Source organism: Brassica napus, chromosome A8, assembly GCF_020379485.1.
Source record: "Brassica napus cultivar Da-Ae chromosome A8, Da-Ae, whole genome shotgun sequence".
Classification (NCBI taxonomy): domain Eukaryota; kingdom Viridiplantae; phylum Streptophyta; class Magnoliopsida; order Brassicales; family Brassicaceae; genus Brassica; species Brassica napus.
The window spans coordinates 12,307,286-12,326,823 of NC_063441.1; the positions used below are offsets into that span (position 1 = coordinate 12,307,286).

General features: G+C 32.2%; 2 protein-coding genes across 3 annotated transcripts; both read left to right on the forward strand.

Moving 5' to 3' along the window:
* The first annotated feature begins 308 nt into the window (after nucleotides 1–308).
* LOC111204735 (transcription factor MYB102-like) lies at nucleotides 309–1,983 on the forward strand. The gene is made up of 3 exons (XM_022700088.2): nucleotides 309–696; nucleotides 805–934; nucleotides 1,018–1,983. The coding sequence occupies exons 1-3, from the start codon at nucleotides 564–566 to the stop codon at nucleotides 1,787–1,789; spliced, it is 1,035 nt and encodes a 344-aa protein (XP_022555809.2). The 5' UTR covers nucleotides 309–563; the 3' UTR covers nucleotides 1,790–1,983.
* A 12,209-nt stretch (nucleotides 1,984–14,192) lies between these two features.
* On the forward strand, nucleotides 14,193–18,894 carry LOC125577355. Of its 2 annotated transcripts, none has more exons than XM_048738772.1 (5): nucleotides 14,193–14,459; nucleotides 14,602–14,739; nucleotides 15,543–15,657; nucleotides 17,412–17,667; nucleotides 18,452–18,894. In XM_048738772.1, exons 2-5 carry the CDS (start codon nucleotides 14,602–14,604, stop codon nucleotides 18,531–18,533), a joined length of 591 nt encoding a protein of 196 aa, XP_048594729.1. In that variant the 5' UTR covers nucleotides 14,193–14,459; the 3' UTR covers nucleotides 18,534–18,894. The 2 variants fall into 2 exon arrangements, with proteins under 2 accessions (XP_048594729.1, XP_048594728.1); XM_048738771.1 differs by having other exon boundaries at nucleotides 14,198–14,459; nucleotides 14,598–14,739.
* The last annotated feature ends 644 nt before the right edge of the window (nucleotides 18,895–19,538 follow it).

Sequence of the window (19,538 nt, forward strand, 5' to 3'; positions counted from 1 at the left end):
AATATCCCCAAACCAAAATCAAATATCATATGGAGATTATACATGTAGAGCGAAACACAACAATTTATTTTTAAATTTTAACTGTATGCATGTGCTTTTCATCTATACTTTTACAAGTTTCCAAATAATATACCGTAAAATTCTATTATGATAAATGTCCTGTACAATTTTGTAAATAACATGTAAGCATAAAAACAAACTCAAATTCAAAAGAAAGGCCAATAGAAAGGCATGTGTACTTGTCTACTTCTGATATGAAGACCACAAAGGTAAAAAATAACAAAAAGCATGATAAATAGATAAAAGATAGTTTATAATTTCGTTTTAAATAAAAAGGACACGTATACCAATCGGGAAACAGAGGACGGCACCGAACCATTTTGACTTCCCCTCTTCTTCAATCCCTTATAAATACTGTGTACGTCCCCTTACGGACCCTATGACCTTTGTCTCTCTCTCCTCTATTAATTTCCTTAAAGCTCTCTGATTAGCTAATTATTGTTAAAGCCTGTTGACCAATTTTGTGATTAATAATTAATCATCAAGATTCAAGACAAAATCATATGGGAAGATCACCTTGTTGCGAGAAGAACGGCCTCAAGAAAGGGCCGTGGACGTCCGAAGAAGACCAGAAGCTCCTTGACTATATCCACAAACATGGATATGGTAACTGGAGAACCCTCCCTAAAAATGCTGGTACGTCTCTTAATTTACAATTTTTTTAATCATGTTTTGACTTTTGAGTAATGATGTTGTCTAAAAGTTTCCATAATTAAATTTTGTTTCTTCACTTAAATATTTTAGGTTTGCAGAGATGTGGTAAGAGTTGCCGATTAAGGTGGACTAACTATCTCCGACCAGATATAAAGCGAGGAAGATTCTCCTTTGAAGAAGAAGAAACAATTATTCAGCTTCATAGCTTTTTAGGAAACAAGTGAGTATAGTTTTGTTTTTGTCATGGCAATATATATTTTCTCTGAACTATTTCAAGATTCTTATGTGTTTGCTTTTTTATAGGTGGTCTGCTATTGCGGCGCGTCTGCCTGGAAGAACAGATAACGAAATCAAAAACTTCTGGAATACACATATAAGAAGGAAACTACTTAGAATGGGGATCGATCCAGTGACTCACAGTCCGCGACTTGATCTCCTCGACGTCTCATCCATCTTAGCATCATCTCTACACAATTCTTCTTCAGATCATTTGAAGATGTCAAGACTCATGATGGATGCTCATCGTCAGCATCAACAACAACCACCATTGATTAACCCCGAAATACTCAAGCTCGCTACCTCTCTCTTCTCTCAAAACCACAACCAAAACTTCGTGATGGATCATGAATCCAAAATCCATGATAACCACACGGCTTATCATCATGATGTTAACCAAACCAGAGTAAATCAATACCAGACCGACCATCAAGAACTCCAGTATTGCTTGCCACCATTCCCCAACGAAGCTCACTTTAACGATATGGATCATCACGGAGAACATATGTTTGCATCAAACTCGAGTACGTCGGTCCAAGATTGCAACATTCAGCCGTTCAACGACTATGCAAGCTCTAGTTTTGTATTAGACCATTCTTATTTAGATCAGAGTTTCAATTTCGCTGATTCGGTCTTGAACACGCCATCCTCGACCCCGAGTACGTTAAACTCCAGTGCCACAACTTACATCAACAGTAGCAGTTGTAGCACTGAAGATGAAATGGAAAGTTATTGCAATAATCTCATCAAATTTGATATTCCCAAAGATTTCTTGGACGTCAATGGTTTTATTATATGATTTCAAGAAACTAAATAAAATCCATTAGGATATATGGTTGTTTTTTGTTTGTTTCATGTACATTGTAATTTTAAGAGTTTTTATATTTGAAATTTGTTTACATGTAAAATATTATTTGTTCTTTTTTTTTTATTCTGTAGAGATTATATTAATACTATTTTTAGTAATGGAATTTCCATTATTGATATCCACTATTTAAATATTCATATTTGGTCGGCTTCACTTGTAAATATGCATTGGAGTCTCCTGAGTCCTGTCAATATTATATTTGAATCAATGATATAATTGATATGAGGTGCTAAAATTTCCTGACATAGACATATAATAAATACTCCTTCTAAATTAAAATCATTGACTTCTGTCATGTTCCCAAAAGGTATTAATGGAAACGTAAGAGCCTAAATAAATGTAGTCCAAATGATACCATATACCCTGTCAAAATTTATTTATTTATTTTTCTGTGATCATAAATCCACCACATACATTCCCAGCAAGATTCGTCATTAATACTCCCTAATTACTCTAAAAGAAGTGAGTAATTGAGAAGTCTGGAAAATAAGAACACATAGTTTAGTAGGTATATTACTAGGAATCATATGAGCTGTTATTTCCTGACTGCTGGATTGTCAATTTGTGTATGAGCTGTAATTAATTTTTTTTTTTGGTTAAAGGAATCATAAATAGAACGATATAAGCTACTATACATTTTTGCAGTGTTTCGAAATCTGATCCGAACCTGCGGTTGAACTTGTAAATCCGGTGACTCAATATAAATCCGGTTTAGATTTTGTAAAAAATCTAATATTTAAAAACCTAATAAAATCCAAAAAACCCACTAAAACCCGAAACTCAATACTGGTTTATTTTGGATTTAAAGTTTGATTTATTATTCACATTAGACATTTAAAACTTTATGAACTTTATGTTTTGATAAAAAAATTTAGATGTCATAATTCTTAATTTGTTATAAAAAAAATTTAATAGTCTAAACTATTTTTTATATTTTGTATGTCAAATGAAAATAAAAATATAAAAACTAAAGTTAAGTATTTTCTAAATATTTATTAAACATAAAATATATACATATTCAAACTATTATTTTATGTTTAAAAACATTTAGAAAGTACTTAATCTTAGTTTCTATATTTTTATTTTCATAACTAAAGTATTATTATATAGTAAAATTAACTCATTTACTAATCCGCGGTTTACCTACGGTCGATCCCATGATCTTGTAACCCAAGAAGTCGTCCAATTCGATATCTAGTTCGGATTTAAAAACATTGCATTTTTGTAATACAGGCAGAAGAGAGACCCACTTAGATCCGAAACTGGCGAGAGTCGCCGGCCTCGTGCAGTGCACATGCATAAGATGTCAGTCATCTTTTGTATTAGTGTAGAAGTTAAAGGAGTCATTAACTACTGTTTCATGGGATTGCAGAAAGTATATAGTGATCTCACGATACGTGTCAAAACAGTGACGAATGACGATGAACTGGCATGTAATTAAGGCAAAAAGGAAAGCCTCCTTATTATTGAAATCACGGTTTAAGTTTTTTTTTGTAATCGCTTTACACGCGTAGGTATCAGTCACCATTTAACATAAAGCAGACGTGGAACATACTTATGTGTTGTGAACGACGATTTGTGTTATTTCTTGACTGCTGGATTGTCCATTTGTCCCTAAGCACTTTGTTTCTTTCTTATAATTTTAAAAACAAAAGTAAAATAACAATGATACTTTTGTGATCTGAATAAATGCTGTGATTTTGACATATGAACGTGTTTTCTTTTTTCATATGTATTGTTTTTCAGTGGACTCTCCAAAAGGTATACATTTATCTTTGTCAACTATTTTTTGCTGTATATTTGACGATGACTTTTTGGCGATTCTGTTCTTCTTGTAGACCCTAATGATTTTCTGATTACTTTTATAGTTTTTTCTTTGGTAATCCACTTTTTGTAGTTATAAAGCAAAGTCTTAAGTTTTTTGTTTGTGTGTTAAATGTACATAAATCTAAACAGCCCGTGTTAAAGAAATACTTCACAGTTTATAATTATCCCTTTGTAAGATGAAATTATAGGCTAGATGTCTTTATATAAACCAGATTAAAACGACGTTTTAAGTTGTCTGCAAAATGTTTAGAACTCAACTAAGAACATTACCAAGTTCTAGTTTTCAAGATTAACTTTTTTTTTCTTTTTGTTTGTTGCTTCGTTTAACATTTCACTTAAATAAGGCCGTGGAGTATCAAAGCAATCTATTGACCAAAACAAACAATCAGACAAAGTCTACCAATTATTGTAATTAAGCAAAATTTGGGCGGTTGCGTATATGAATTTAAGATCCAAAGCAAAAAGGTGAGTTTTGTTTTACATGCTCCCGGTTGTTTTCGTGGGGATGTGTCTCCATGCTCATGGCAAACAACAAAACGTGGTTTTTCTTTCGTGGCGATGTGTTGTGTTTATATGTAGCCAGCCACTTGCCCACTAAAAACAAAAACTTATAGTCAAATTTGGACGTTCAAAGGGCTTACCTAATTTAATTCCCTCCTAAATTCAATTTGTTATTTTCCACCTAAGTTTTCTAGGCAATAGCCAATAGGTTAATACTAAGAGTCATTCTTGGGTTCACTCCCTAGGGTGAACCTCTAGGTTCACCAACCAATAGGATTTCATAATTTCAAATTCGATATCTTTTAAAAAAGGAAACAAAATATTCTCAAATTATATTATGTTTTTAAAATAAAAAAGTAAAAAAAGATAATAGTTACAGAAAAAAGAATTAAAAAAAAATATATTTTTAATGTTTTCAACAAAACACTAAACCCTAAATCCTAATCCCTAAATCCTAAATCCTAAACCCTAAACCCTTGGATAAACCCTAAACCCTTGGGTAAACCCTAAACCCTTGGGTAAACCCTAAACCCTTGGGTAAACCCTAAACCCTTGGATAAATCCTAAACTCTAAATAAAAAACACTAAAACCCTAAACCCTAAACGCTTGAATGTTTTAGTATATAGTGATTTTGATTTAGAGTTTAGGATTTATCCTAGAGTTTAGGGTTTATCCAAGGGTTTAGGGTTTAGGATTAAGGGTTTAGGAATTAGAATTTAGGGTTTAATGTTATGCTAACGACGTAAAATATTATTTTTTGTTATTATTACTATTTTTTTTACCTTTTAATTTTAAAAACATAATATAATTTGACAATATTTTGTTTCTTTTTTTAAAAGATATCGAATATAAAATAAAACAATCTTATTGGTTGGTGAACCTAGAGGTTCACCCTAGGGGGTGGACCTAAGAATAAGTCTAATACTAAAGCTATATGTGCCGAAGACAAAAAATGTTTCTATTTCATTCAAAAACATTATTCGGTTATTCTAATAATAAATGTTTTTTTTGTATATGTAGTAGGGTTATTTTAGGTTTTTACGGTGGTACATATTGGTTTAGGTATTACTACACTGAAGAGGTAAGAGCATGATTAACCAAAGAACCCCATTAAAATCTCGTAATGATTATTTAATAAATAAAATTTTAGTTAAGAAATACCTAAATTTTGTGTTCCAATGCTAGTCTCTTAATTAAGTCTTCTTAAAACAAAATTAAAAGTTGTTTACAAGATAGAAATTGTTTTTAGATTTAGATGAATATTTTGGACATGAGAAAGAGAAGTAAAAACATGAGAAGGAAGAACATGAGAAGGAGAATGAAGAACAAAGGCTTCTTGTGAATACACTTTCATTACAAGATAGTATTATAAAGACAATGACGCAAAAAAAGTTGTTCACAAGACCACTTCCGTGACACAAGAAGCCTAAGCAATGCAATAAAATACACAGAGCCGCCTGAAATTATATCTTCACAATGCAAGTAATGACACACGCCATAACCAGAACAACAAAACAAGAACATGAAACATCAACAGAACAAGACATCATGTCATTACTGAAACAGAACAAGAACATGATACAGAAACATAACAAGAACATGAAACAAAAACATCAACAGAACAAGACAGCATGTCATTACTGAAACAAAACAAGAACATGATACAGAAACATAACAAGAACATGAAACATAAACAGACCAACAACATGAACTTTTCGCAACAATGTAGCATATTACGAACACATACGAAAAATGCATTGCTCTTTACTCAAATAGAGTAAGGCCATAATAAAATTCACCTAGTAATCTTGTGATCTCTCATTATCTTCTACCCTTACAATGCACTAAAGATTACCATATTCCCAAACCCTATAGAATCTTAAACCAAAGTTGCATACTGAACATCCATAGAAGCCATGAACAGACCCAAGACTTACGTACCCTTTTCACAACAATGCAACAGATTGTAATTTTAAAAGGAACAAGAAGTAACCTGGAGCTGATTGTTGGAGAGATCAAGAACAAGCAACCCTTGTATCCTCCCAAACGCTTCAGGAAGCAACCTCAGCTCCTCCCAGACAAATCCACATGCTCCACCGTATTCTCCAACGCCTTATGCAGTATTCCCACAAGCTCCTCATCCACCTCCACCTCCTTAACATTCTCCTCCTCATCCACCTCCACAGACTCATACCAGCCTTTTTTCAACGAACAAATCGAAATTTCGAAGTTTCCAAACCAAGCAAAAAAGATGAAAGGGAAGAAAAAAACTCACAAGCGAAACCATATGATCACATTCCAATTCTGTGAGAAACCCTTTATAAACAAACGCCCTGAAACACAATTTCAAACAATATAAATTCTCGGATTCATGGAACTTTTAACATTGAAAGGTTCGAACTTTCCGACAAACAAACTTGGATTTAGATGAAACCTGCTTGACTTTGGAATGATTAACAATGGCGTTAGTGGAAGATAGAAGCATGACGTAGAAGAAGAAGAAGAAGAGAGAGATCGCCGTTCTTCGTCGAGGGATAGAGAACCAACGAAATAATTTTATACCTTTCCTCTGCCCAATAATAATTAAACATGTATCTCCTAAGAAACGTTTCTTCCACCCCTAATTAAGATACATGCCTTCAGTTATTATCTATTTTTTTTTAATTCTCAATTTCATTAAAAGACCTGCACTAATCCTGCTCTAGTACTATTAAACTGTTGTTGCTTAAAGTGAACTCTTTGATAGTAGTTAATTATTGTCGTCCGTACGGCCAGAAGCTTCTATAATCACATGTTTCTGATAGTTGGCCACGTATTTCCATACGTCATTTATACATCAATATGATGTGTCCATTTTCCCGCCCAAACTAATTATACAAAGGAAAACATACATTATAGAAAACGGAAAAAATTATAAATGAAACAAAGAAAACGATTAAACGAGTCATTACGAAGAAATATAGACAGATATATAAAACTTAAAAAAAAATGGGAGACCTTATATGATATACAATGACATCATACAATTTTCAAATTAATGAATTAAATTTTAATAAAATAGTACCTAATTTAGCCTTTACCCACAGCTAACTATATTGAAGTTAAGTTAGTTTATTATTAGTTTATTAACTAGAAGCATTTGAAAATACTTGAAAACATACCAATATGTGCAAAAGATGCTATCACGTATATAGTACTCCCTCTGTTTCTTAATGTTACATATTATAGTTTTTCACACATTTTAATAAAACATATTAAATTTGTATAATTTTTTGTGTTTATCTTTGTTTCATATTTTTAAGCCAATAAAAATTCAGTAGGTGCAATTAAGTTTTTGAAATTTGCAATTAGTTAATAAAATATATCTTGAAAATGTAAAAAATAGATCTTTTTAAAACAATTTTTTTCTTCTAGAATATATAATATTAAGGAACGGATGGAGTATATATACTTAATATATATACATAATATTAAGGAACGGAGGGAATATATATACCTGTATGACAAATGCTTGCCTATGTTCTGCAATCAATACTGAACGAAGACCTTCTAAAGTCAAATAAAAGAAACATTATCCAATCATGGTTAGCCCATAAATATTAATTAAAAATTTGGAAAATGGTTTTCTTACAAGAAGAGCGAAAGAACAAAACCTCAAGTTCAAAACCTTTATAAAAGAAAATAACAATTTACTTTTTAGAAAGTAAAGTTTATAAACCCATTTAGTCACACATGGACACAAAAAGTCCCAGCCGTCCATAGGGGAAACCGAATCCGGATAAAGTCAATTTCAGAAGTTAAGATAAGCACCTCTAAAGTGGATATATGTCTTTTGCACACATAGCTTAGGCCTCCGTATGTTTTCATACTTGATTTAAAACAATGTGACTTTGAGTTTGTTAAAAGTATGGTATCTATGGGACTGCATTAGAACAATTATCCAGACTAAGTAATGGTGTGTAGTGGTCAACTATGATGTGGTTTTATACCAAATTCAAGTTCCGCTATACACTACACAATGATCTCTTTCATTTTTCAGTGTGAATTGACAGAGTACTTGTAGATTCACGAGACTAGTATAAGTTTTTTTTTAATCAACAGTATGAGTTTTATTTGGTGGTTCGCTAGTTATCAGATGTGAACATAAATATAAGTTTTCGTTGGTTTAAAAAGAAATAAAAGTTGTTGTCAAAAGTGAAAAATGAAATAGAGAGTTAGTAATATGGCTGGCAGGATAAATATATTGGTGGTCTGCAATGAACTAAATAAATTGTGGGTATATATATACACATGTCATTTGGTATTTAAGTAAAGATTATGTTTTTCTTAGTTATCAAATAATAACATTAATCTACATGTAAGTAAGATAATATGTCCTTCAAATCATACCACTACAAGAAAAGAGATAGATAGCATCACTTATAAGGTGTCAGAAAAATAACAGACTCTAATTTGAATCATTTATATTAAAATGACACTAAATATGTGATTTTACATCGGTTACAGTAAATGATGTTAATCGTAACTTGATTAACATCACTTGAAATAAAAATGACACAAGTCACTTATAAATAACCAATGCAAGTATATTAATTTGCATCAATTACATAACTGAAATATTTGCTCATTTTGATCAGCATCAATTTAACTCAAAGATATAAATGTGAGAAAAAGACCAAAATAGCACTAAATCAAGTTTTTGTTTTCAAACTAGCACTTAAGGCCAAAAGTCACAAAAATAGTACTCAAGGGGTGGGGTTTAGGGTTTAGAATTTAGGGTTTAGGGTTTAGAGTTTAGGTTTTAGGGTTTAGAGTTGAGAAGTGAGGTTTTGGGGATAAGATTTCAAATTTTGAAAATTAAAAAAATTTAAATTTTTCAAAAAATAAAATATTTTTTTGGTCATTTTAGTTTTTGAATACTATTTTTGTGATATAAACTTAGAAATGTGCTATTTTGGAGATTTGTCCTATAAATGTAGTATCAGTAATAAGTAATACTGTTTTGTTTTCTCCGCCAAATTGAAAAGTGAAATTTAGCAAAGTGTTGCTCTCGACAAACCCACCGCCTGAGAAGAAAATAGCGTCTACCATCAGATTGCTACGTACGATACTAGGATTAAAAGTGAGTCTATATTAATTTTTTTTTGTTTTAAAATAACTTATTCGTTTTCAAGAGTGGCCACGTACTATTCACATCGTTCATGGTTTTCTTTTTCAATACAGAGAATGTATGTATATTTTGATTAAAAAGTGTGAAACCTATAAATGATGTATATATTCACATCAGTTATGATAAATGATGAAAGTAATTGCATCATTCGCTACAACTGTTATAAAGTATTAGAGTCATCATTTCCGGAGTCACTTATATTGTTGATGTAAATTCATTCTTGTCAATCAAAAAATGATATTAACAAAATATATAAATGATACACCAAGTCATGTTTCTTGTAGTAGTGTACATCCATTGTCTACACTCTACACTGATCTTGTTGCAGTGTTTGAGGATAATGAAACTCATCCAAGTCCAAGGCCGTCGAAGCTGCCATGCCAACAAAGTAGAACGTACAGATGAATCATTATTTTAAGTTTGAAAATACCGAACAATTTGGCGCCAAAAAACAAACAAACTATGAGTAATCTTTATAAAACCGTAACAAAGGCCCATCAAAAGCCCATTACAAACAGAAGTTTAAGCCCATTGTTATTTCTCATCAGAAAATCAGAGAATTTTCGAGAATGAGGGAGGAGGAGGAGGTTGAGCTTCGTTGCAAAGACTCAGACGGGAAGCAATGGCGGTGAAAGAGAGGGGCTTTGAAAGGGAAGAAGATGTGCGAGACTCATACCAAACGAAGTTTCGTTGCAGAGTCGACGACGAAGCTCGCTCTATCTTCAGAACTGCTGGTCTCATCTAAAATAAGAATTGCTTTAGAGAATAGTTCTGTTTGGGAATAATCTCACTAGATTCAATAAGTTTTGCTTTAGAGAATAGTTCTGTTTGACTTTTTGCAGGTTTCTAGATGAAGAAGCTGGTGAAGTTCCAATTGCAGGTAATTTCTAATGCATTGGCCACAGTTTTGTCCAAACTAGGGTATACATATGAACCATGGAAGACATGCAGTTAATTTGTTTGTTAAGTACACACACTGACACTTGTCTTGAGAAGTTAAGTGTTAATCAGGGAAGTAAGATTCATGATGGTCTAGGTCATACTTTGTCTACTATTAATGTATGAATAGTTCCTAACTGATTTGAAAGCTATTCAAAGTGTCAGCTTTTCTCAGTTCACATTGGTACTTCAGAAGAAAGTGTAGTGAGAAATAAACACTTCTTTTTTAAATGATGGTTGACCTAAGTCGCTGAATAACATTTTTTTTTACTATTGTAGTTAATCATCACGTTGTGTTCTTTCTATTGTCTGATTCTAAAATGGTTCAAACAACACGTTTTTCATGATTCCAACGTCAAATTAGGTTGACTTTTACCATATCTAGACTCATTACGTTATAGGGTTTCTCTTAGATTACAGAAGAAGAAAAAAGCTTCAAAGCTTCTATGGAACAAGTCAGACTTATCTTCTTTTTCCTTACTTGTATGCTAACGTTTGTTCCGTTTCACGCCTTAGGTGAGGCAGATACCTATGAGTTTGATCCAGTTCAAGGCAGTTTCACGGCCAATAACACTTTTGCCAAAAATCTCAACAGTCCTGTCTCCTCTCTCTCCTCACTAACACCCAAAGCTTATGGCTTCTACAGCCTCTCTTCTGGAAACTCATCTGGAGAACCAGCTTACGCAATTGCCCTTTGTAGAAGAGAAGTTAAGTTAAGCATTTAAATAAAAAATGTTACTAGCGATGAATTAGTTTTAAGATTTTGAAGTTGTGTTTGAGTTACAATTGATTATTGTTGAATTACAATTTTGAGTTATAGCCTTTATAAAAATGATAACTCAAATCTTAAATCTACATCAACAAAATTTCATGTATTAAGATTTGAGGTAAGGAAAATTTTGGGTTTGTGAATTAACCCAAGTCTGTTTTTTGAATATTAAAATTTTAACAATTTACAAGACATAATCATGTGGCCGTGTACCTTTAGTTTATATTAATTAATTAATACAATATGGTTATATACTTGTTAACCAAAGCTTTTCTCTAAATTATACAAAAAAGCTTTTCTAAAATCATATTTTCATTTTAATTAGTTAAAAAATTCTATAAATTTAGTTGTTAATTTTCTCTGGTTATTAAAAAGTTATGTAAATAAAATATTTGTATAAGTTTCACTTAAATAGTCAATTAAAATTTTCAAATAATTTTAACTTTTAACGTTGTTGGGTGACAAAAATTTCATGTACATAAATTATTTGTATATGTACGGAGCTTTATATATATCAACATTCTTAGTAAATTTTAATTTATGTATTTAAAAGAATATTTTATTAAAATATTATTTATATTTAAAATAATATATTCTGCAATTATTTTTTAACCACAAAAGCTTTATTAACTTAAATCGTAAAAGGATGATACAAAAAATTAATCAACCAAACAGGAAGGATATGAAAATACATAGTAGAACTACTTTGATGAACAACTTCTCTAGCAATACCATCGGCATCTTGATTTCTTTCTCGATTCACATAATCCAATGAGCTTTCCGGAAGAAGATGCATCCAACGGCGAATATCACATAGAAGATTCCCCAAATCCACATGTTCCTTCACTTTGTTAATAATTGAACACAACTCATGGTTATCACTTTCAAACCACACCTTACACCATCCCCTGATCCAAATTTTCTTAAGAGCCACGAGGAAACCCAAAGCCTCACCTTCTAAAGATGTTTGCATATTTTGTACTTGAATGCATCCCGCTCCCAAGAAACCTCCTTTATCATCCCTTAGAATCCAACCAACTCCACCCAAATTATTTCCAGAACAAGAACTATAATAATAATTACATTTGATCCAATCTCTTGGTGGGGGATTCCACTTAGATGATTTAACATGTTTTCTTCTAATCCCTGAGTTAACATGAATAACATTTCGATGCCATTCCATATTAGCATCAACAGCTCGTCGAACATCATCAATAGGATGGACGTTCCTCTTGTTGAAAATGAATTTATTCCTTGACTTCCATATTATCCAAAGATTCCAGAAAGCCAACATTCTACTATTCTCATACTCCGGCAATGATTCCATAAATCCAAATAATATCGTTATACTATCCTAAAATTTAACCTGAAAACCTGAGAAGGAAGGATACCAGAACATCTCCACACAACTGATGCATGCGGACAGAGAAACAACACATGATTAATTGTCTCGTCTTCTTGACAACATCTCTGGCATGTAGGATCAATATTGATTCCTTTCATACACAACTTAGTATAAGTAGGAAGAGCCCTAGAGACAACCCTCCATAAGAATTATTTGATCTTTGGTAAGATATTGAGGCGCCAAATATTACGTTTAATAACCAAAGAGCCTTCAGGTCGAGTAATTTCCTCTCTTACATGATAATAATGGGTAGCTGTCCAATAGCCGCGACTTGACTGTATATCGCATACCATTCGTGAAAGGCCAGATCAACTTATCTTCAGGAGCGAATCTAGACAGCTTAATCTTTAATACTTCTGCTACATCCAAAGGCTGAAAAAATTGTTCTAATTTCGGAATGTTCCAAGAAAAAGTATCTTTATCAATGAGCTCTTCAACTCTCATGTTTCGACTGTAGTTAACATGTACTGCTTTATGAGGAGGAATTACTGGTATCCAATGATCAAGCCAAACATTAGTGTTCTTTCCATCACCTATCTTAACACGAAGACCCTGTTGAAGTAGTTCCTTTCCTACTTGAATAGACTTATAGCCGTAAGAGGCATGCTTAGGATTCGAAGAGTGTAAGAAAGTCAACGAGTAATGGTATCTTCCTTTATATATTCTATTGGTAAGAGAGTTAGGGTTCTGCCACGATTTTCAAGCTTGTTTAGCAAGCAATGCTTTATTAAAGCTATATAAATCTCGAAAACCCATATATCCTTCCTTCTTTGGTAGACATAATTTCTTCCAAAATACCCATGAAATCTTCCTTCTTTCTTCACCCTTTCCCCACCAGAACTCAGATAGCACTGCATTTATCTCATCACAATTAGTTTTTGGAAGAAGAAAACAACTCATTGGGTACACCGGTTTAGCTTGAAGAACTGATTTGATCAAAACTTCCTTACCAGCTTGCGATAAAAACTGATTGTGCCAGCTTGAAGTAACAGACTTGATATTCTGAACGATTCCATCAAAATCCTTAACTTTACTTCTCCCAAATTGCTCAGGAAGACCAAGGTACTTCCCCCCTCCGCCAATGGTATGAATACTCATAATGTTTTGAATACGCAGCTTCTTATGATGAGTCACTCGCATACTAAAAATAATAAAAGATTTTAGCAGATTAACCGTCTGACTAGATGTCTTTTCATATGTATCTAAGATATTAGCCATACATGATGCATTCTCCTCATTAGCTTGACAGAAGAATAATGAATCATCAGCAAAAAAGCAGATGAGAAACCATTAGACAGCGTCTAGCTGGCTTCATACCCTGAAACTTATTAGCTGTTTGAGCTTGATCAATCATCTGACTCAGAGCCTCAACACAAAGGAGAAATAGATACGGAGATAGAGTATCACCTTGCCTTATCTCCCTTGATGGCTTGATCTCTCCAAAAGGTGCTCCATTAACCAATAACGAATAATAAGACACTGATGTAACACAAGACATTATCCAAGAAATACAAATTGAATGGAAACACAATTTCTTCATAATAGCTTCAATAAAACTCCACTCTACCAGATCATAAGTCTTACATAAAAAATAATAACTCATATTTTTATTGCGAACTCACTACATAAATCTACAGTTTTTACTGCAAATTACATCAATTCGTAATTTTTATTGTAACTCAAGTTTAATACTACATGTCACGAGTTGAAGCTTATATATCTCTCATCTCTCGTACGTGTGACAACTACAAACACTACCTTTGCGAAATAAATAAACAAAACGGGCACCAACCATTTATAAGAAAATCGCCATATAAATAAAAGTAAAAGCATCTCCTCTCTTTCAGTTTCGACATTCCTCAGAATCTCTCTCACCTTTTTGTCTCCAACCAAAAACCTCTGTTACCTTTCTTCATCGTCAAACAGAGCGTAACAGTGATCACAGTAAAGACGTTCGACTCTGTCTTAATCTCCTGTGTGAATTCCAGAGTAAGTTGGTTCCATTTTTTTCCCTTATTTATCTTATGTAGTTACGAGAACAATTTCAAACAAACGAATTTTATCTTCTTTTTCTTCATGAACATGATGTATCGTTTTTTTTTCTCTATGGTTTTGTTCCAACCTAAGATAGATGGAAATCGGTGGAGCAATTCCGGTTCAGGAAACTGGATCCGGATTTCAAAAACCCGTCAAACCAGATGGGTTTGTGACGATCGATGTTGAGAGTTTCTCTCCTGATCTGCACACAGACTTCTTTTCTTCTAGTCCCGTAAGTTTTTTTTTAAAGACAAATCCACTTTATTTTAAGTAACCGTGCTTTGTTAGTTTGTTAATCACTGCGTTTTGTCGAAAATATGAAAAATTATCAAGCCATCAAAGAAAGTGCAAGCCATGGAATGGACTATGGTCAAAAGAAAAAGCGACAATAGAGGTCAAAGCAGTTCTGAAATTTTAGAGGGTTATACACAATTTAACCCAAATTTTTTTTTTTTTATAATTTAAGAATTTATATATATATATATGAATTATTTCTAAGAATTTGGGAATTATAGGTTAATATTTTACTTATCTATGTCAATGACCGATTATAGTTGTGCCTGTACCTGTGGCTAATCCATTTCTTTTCTTTCGTTAAAACTTCTTTGAGAACTTCGTGGTTTAAATTGGAAGCCTTTTTCAAAAGAAAATACCAGAATTTATCAATTTTATTTCATTATTTTTATATTTTATTCAATGTTTTTATGTTTTTGTCTTTTGGTGTTTAATGTTCGTGAGAATCATGGAAGATTCGCCCATAACCTTAATAACTATTCTTGTGTAGTTGATTCATTTTTTCCCATTTACTATTTGTCCAAGTAAATAAATGAAATAAAAAGAAACCCTAAACGGAAGTTGACTTGCAACTATTATCATCCCACGGATTTATCTGGTAATTGGCATGCATTTGGCATGAAGCCTATTTTACTTTATTTATTTTTCCGTAGTGATCGATCCTATGAAACTTTATAATTGAATATTATATTATAATCTAATTGAATTATTGATAAGATAATTTGTCTTTTTTTTCTAAAGCTGCATAGAAGTGTTTCAAGGAAAGGGTCTCCAAGAAACAACAACGAAAGGAAACTTCATGGTGACTCAAATAGTAATGATAAAGAGACCTCGTTTCCTCAGTTTCCACTTAGAGGTAAGATTTAAATGATTCTTCAAAATGTAAAACTTTTAATCTATGTCATATTCTTGATTTATTGATACATCGATTAGATTTCATTCTTCAACAAAGCAAACAATTAAATTAACGTATATGGACATCTTTTCTAGGGCCAGTGGTGCATTTTTTGTTTTTTCGTCATGTTTTGTTACCATGTGATATAATATAATAGTATCAAATGGACCTATAGTAGATTCTTTTAATAAATTTGATTTGGTTTTATCTGTGACTTTAGTAATTTAATAAATTGACAAAAATAATGTGTGTGTGTGTGTTGGGGGGGGGGGGGGGGTTGTATCTCGGCCTTTTAGGGGGCGACTGGTTTTCCCGCTACCACCCGCAAACGCAGCTTTTGCGGTTGATAGCGGTTGTCGGCGGTTTGCAACAATCACTCAAGTCGTTCTAAACCGCTTCAAACCGCTCCGAATCTCATAAATTCAAAAGCTGGCTCCAGCTAGCGTTTGCGGTTGCGGGCGGTTGCGGGAGGATAAAAAAAATTTATTTTTTTTAAACAATATATATACAAAAGTAAAAATATTTAATAAAAAATTAAAATTGAAATTATGAAAATATTAAAATATATCTATTATATTTTAATTAATATTATAAAATTTTATAATAAAAACAATTTCAATAAATTTTCAAAAATTAAAATTATAACTTTCTAAATATAAATTTTATATTTATTATAATTTTATGATTTTTGATATTTTTATAATTATATTAAATGTAATTATTGTTAATTTATTATTTGACTGTTACCGCATTTGATAGTTAACCAGTCATAAGTCACCCACAAACGTACCAATTTTTTACCGCAGTACCAATCATACAAATCTCTTAAAACCGCTAGAAACCGCAACCGCCCGCATCCACAAACTTCCGCAACCGCAATCGCAACCGCTGCGTTTGAACCAGTCATACCCTTAATTGATTTACAATTCGAATTATTATTATTTTATGCTGATAGATATTCTCATATGTTTATCTTCACGACATGTTTTTTCTTTTTTGTTCTTTTTAATCTCTGATGCAAAAGGACTCGGTTGCATAATCTGAATAAAGCTGAATACATATATTTTCCTTCTGAGTGTAAAAGTGTGTTAGGTGTGATTTAGGCCTTTTAATTGATTTTACAATTCGAATTATTATTATTTTATGCGGATAGATATTCTCATATGTTTATCTTCACGACATGTTTTATTCTTTTTTGTTCTTTTTTATCTCTGATGCAAAAGGACTCGGTTGCATAATCTGAATAAAGCTGAATACATATATTTTTCCTTCTGAGTGTAAAAGTGACGAAGTGTTAGGTGTGATTTAGGTATGTAACAAGCCCATGCGTTTTTAGCTATAGACCGTAACGAGGTTCCTTTTATAAGGATAATATTTTGTTGACATGCATCTTACTAAATATTTTTGACGTATATGTGCTTGCAATCTATGTAACACATCAATACATACACACATACATATATAAGGAAAAACTTTTCTTGGTTTCTCGTTTTGAATGTATTTGTGTTAACTACATATAGCTTTAAGCAGACCACAAAGACCCCAATAATTCCAACCTTTTATTCTCATGAACTGCATACTCACTCATACCACTATTAAATTACTAATGAATACGTTATGATTCAATTTATTTCGTCCAGTCAAATAATGAAAAAGAATCATTATTAACTGTTGTATTAATTAAAGCTTCTGGTATGTCATTTGATGAGTTGTAGGGTCAAGCGCGCCGGAAAAGCCGAGCACTGTTGGGCCCATTGATCATGCAGGCACGGTTACAACTGCAAACACCGCTGTTCCATCCTCGCCGCTTCATCAGATAACCATTACTACATCTGCCGCCACCGCCGGAAATATGATCTCCGATCAAAATAAAGGAAGACGATTTGGTTTTGCAAGAAAGTCGAGTTTTAAACGCTCTCACACTTCTTGGATGCTTGATCCCAAGAAAATCGTCCTCTTCTGTGCAACTTTGTAAGTATTATATCACTCCCTTATAATATACTATTTACATATATAACTAGATACTAGATTTTGATCCGCGGCGCGGATTTTTTTGGATTATAAATAAAATTTGAAGTTGTTCAAAAAAAAATTGACCCGTTGAATTATAAATAAAATTTGAAATTATTCAATAGTTGCTAATAAATATGAACCGTCTATGAACCGTTTATGATTAGCTGTTAGTTACTATTTTATTGCGTTTATATATGTTGTAATTATTAAAGCAAATTAATGACAAAATCTTAGGAGGATCTTATAGATTAATAATAATGTTGTATAGTTAGAGATAATAAAGGTAAGAATAAAAAAAATTTAAGTCTAGTGAAAGGGTCCAACAATTTTACATAAGTAGATTTTTCGGAATGTTTCTCTTTTAATAGTATAGATTTAAACTTATGGAATACAAAATGTTTTAAAATAAAGTATATAACTCAAAATGCAAACATCTATAGTTATTTACGAGAAAAAAGTATCTGTAACAGTATATTTAGTTTCAATTTTCCGGATTGCATATGGTTCAATTCTAGTAGTAATTCATTTTAGCCATTTATTGAGTTTAAACGTTTGACTTAATTAAACACACACATACACACACACACAGACACACACACACACACACATATATATATATATATATATTACTATGTCATGTACGAATATGCTACTGAAAATGGGAGTATCTTTCACAATTTAATAAGTAAAGTTGTTTTGGACGAATATCAAATACTGATGGAATGTTAAATTTTTGTGACAGGTCAAGCATGGGATCAATATTGCTAATCATATTTACTCTCTCGATCAGCAAGTCTAATCCAGGAGATATGCCTCTAGACTAATAGTGACCGTCCTCAGTTTGTGGCTATAGAGCATGCGATAATCTCACCGACCTATATTTATAAAAACGAAGAGCGTAAGGTTGTGACAATATATATTTTGTTATATTTATAATAAAAATGAAAAAAAAAATAGCAAGACACAGAAAGTGCATGGGGAGTGGGCACGCCGCACGCACGAGACCATTTAAGAAGATTGGAAAAGAAAGCTTTAAGACAAGTTTATGAGCATTGTGACAAAGACAGAGAATCTTCTCTTCTTTTCCTTTTCTTTGTTTTCAAATTTTATTTAGTATGTGTTTTTCAGTTTTGGTGTATTTCTTTTATGTATATGTATATCAGTTGGCATGAGCTTTTTAAGTTTCAGTTTGGGTTCACTTATAGAAATTTCGAGCCGTGTTAGAATTGACCATCTTTAACAAATAGAACCTACACAAGCGTGGAGCATTTAAAGAGTCTCCGCATGCTATTCACGTAAGCTATACCTTATTTAGGTGTCTTTAAGTATTTGAAACATAAAGTAACATTTCCCTTTCATAGACCAAGTTGCAAGAATATATTACCTGCGAAACTATATACATTATATAAAACATTTTCAATTTTGGTGATAACAACCAAAGCTAAAACGTGGTTTCAAAAAGTTTGATGTTGAAATGCTGCCAAATCAAGTACAAAACTCCTATACAAGTTAAGGTGTGGATTTTACGGTAAGAAATGGGGAGGGCGATGGATAGTACAGATATTTGCAGTTGTTGATCACAGCTGAGATGGTAAAAATAATCAGACTTTTAAAGAGAAAAAAGACTGTTTATAATTTTATATACACTTTAGCCACTTAGTTATTTTAGTTGCTGTAATTTTTGTTGGTTTAAACTTGGAGTTAGCTTGAAACACAGGGTATCCTAATCCTAATTTGTTATGTTTATCTAAAGGGATTAGAAAATATTGGAAGTGTTACTTCTATTAAGATTATGAGTTATCTAGTCTTATATATATTGATGGATATGT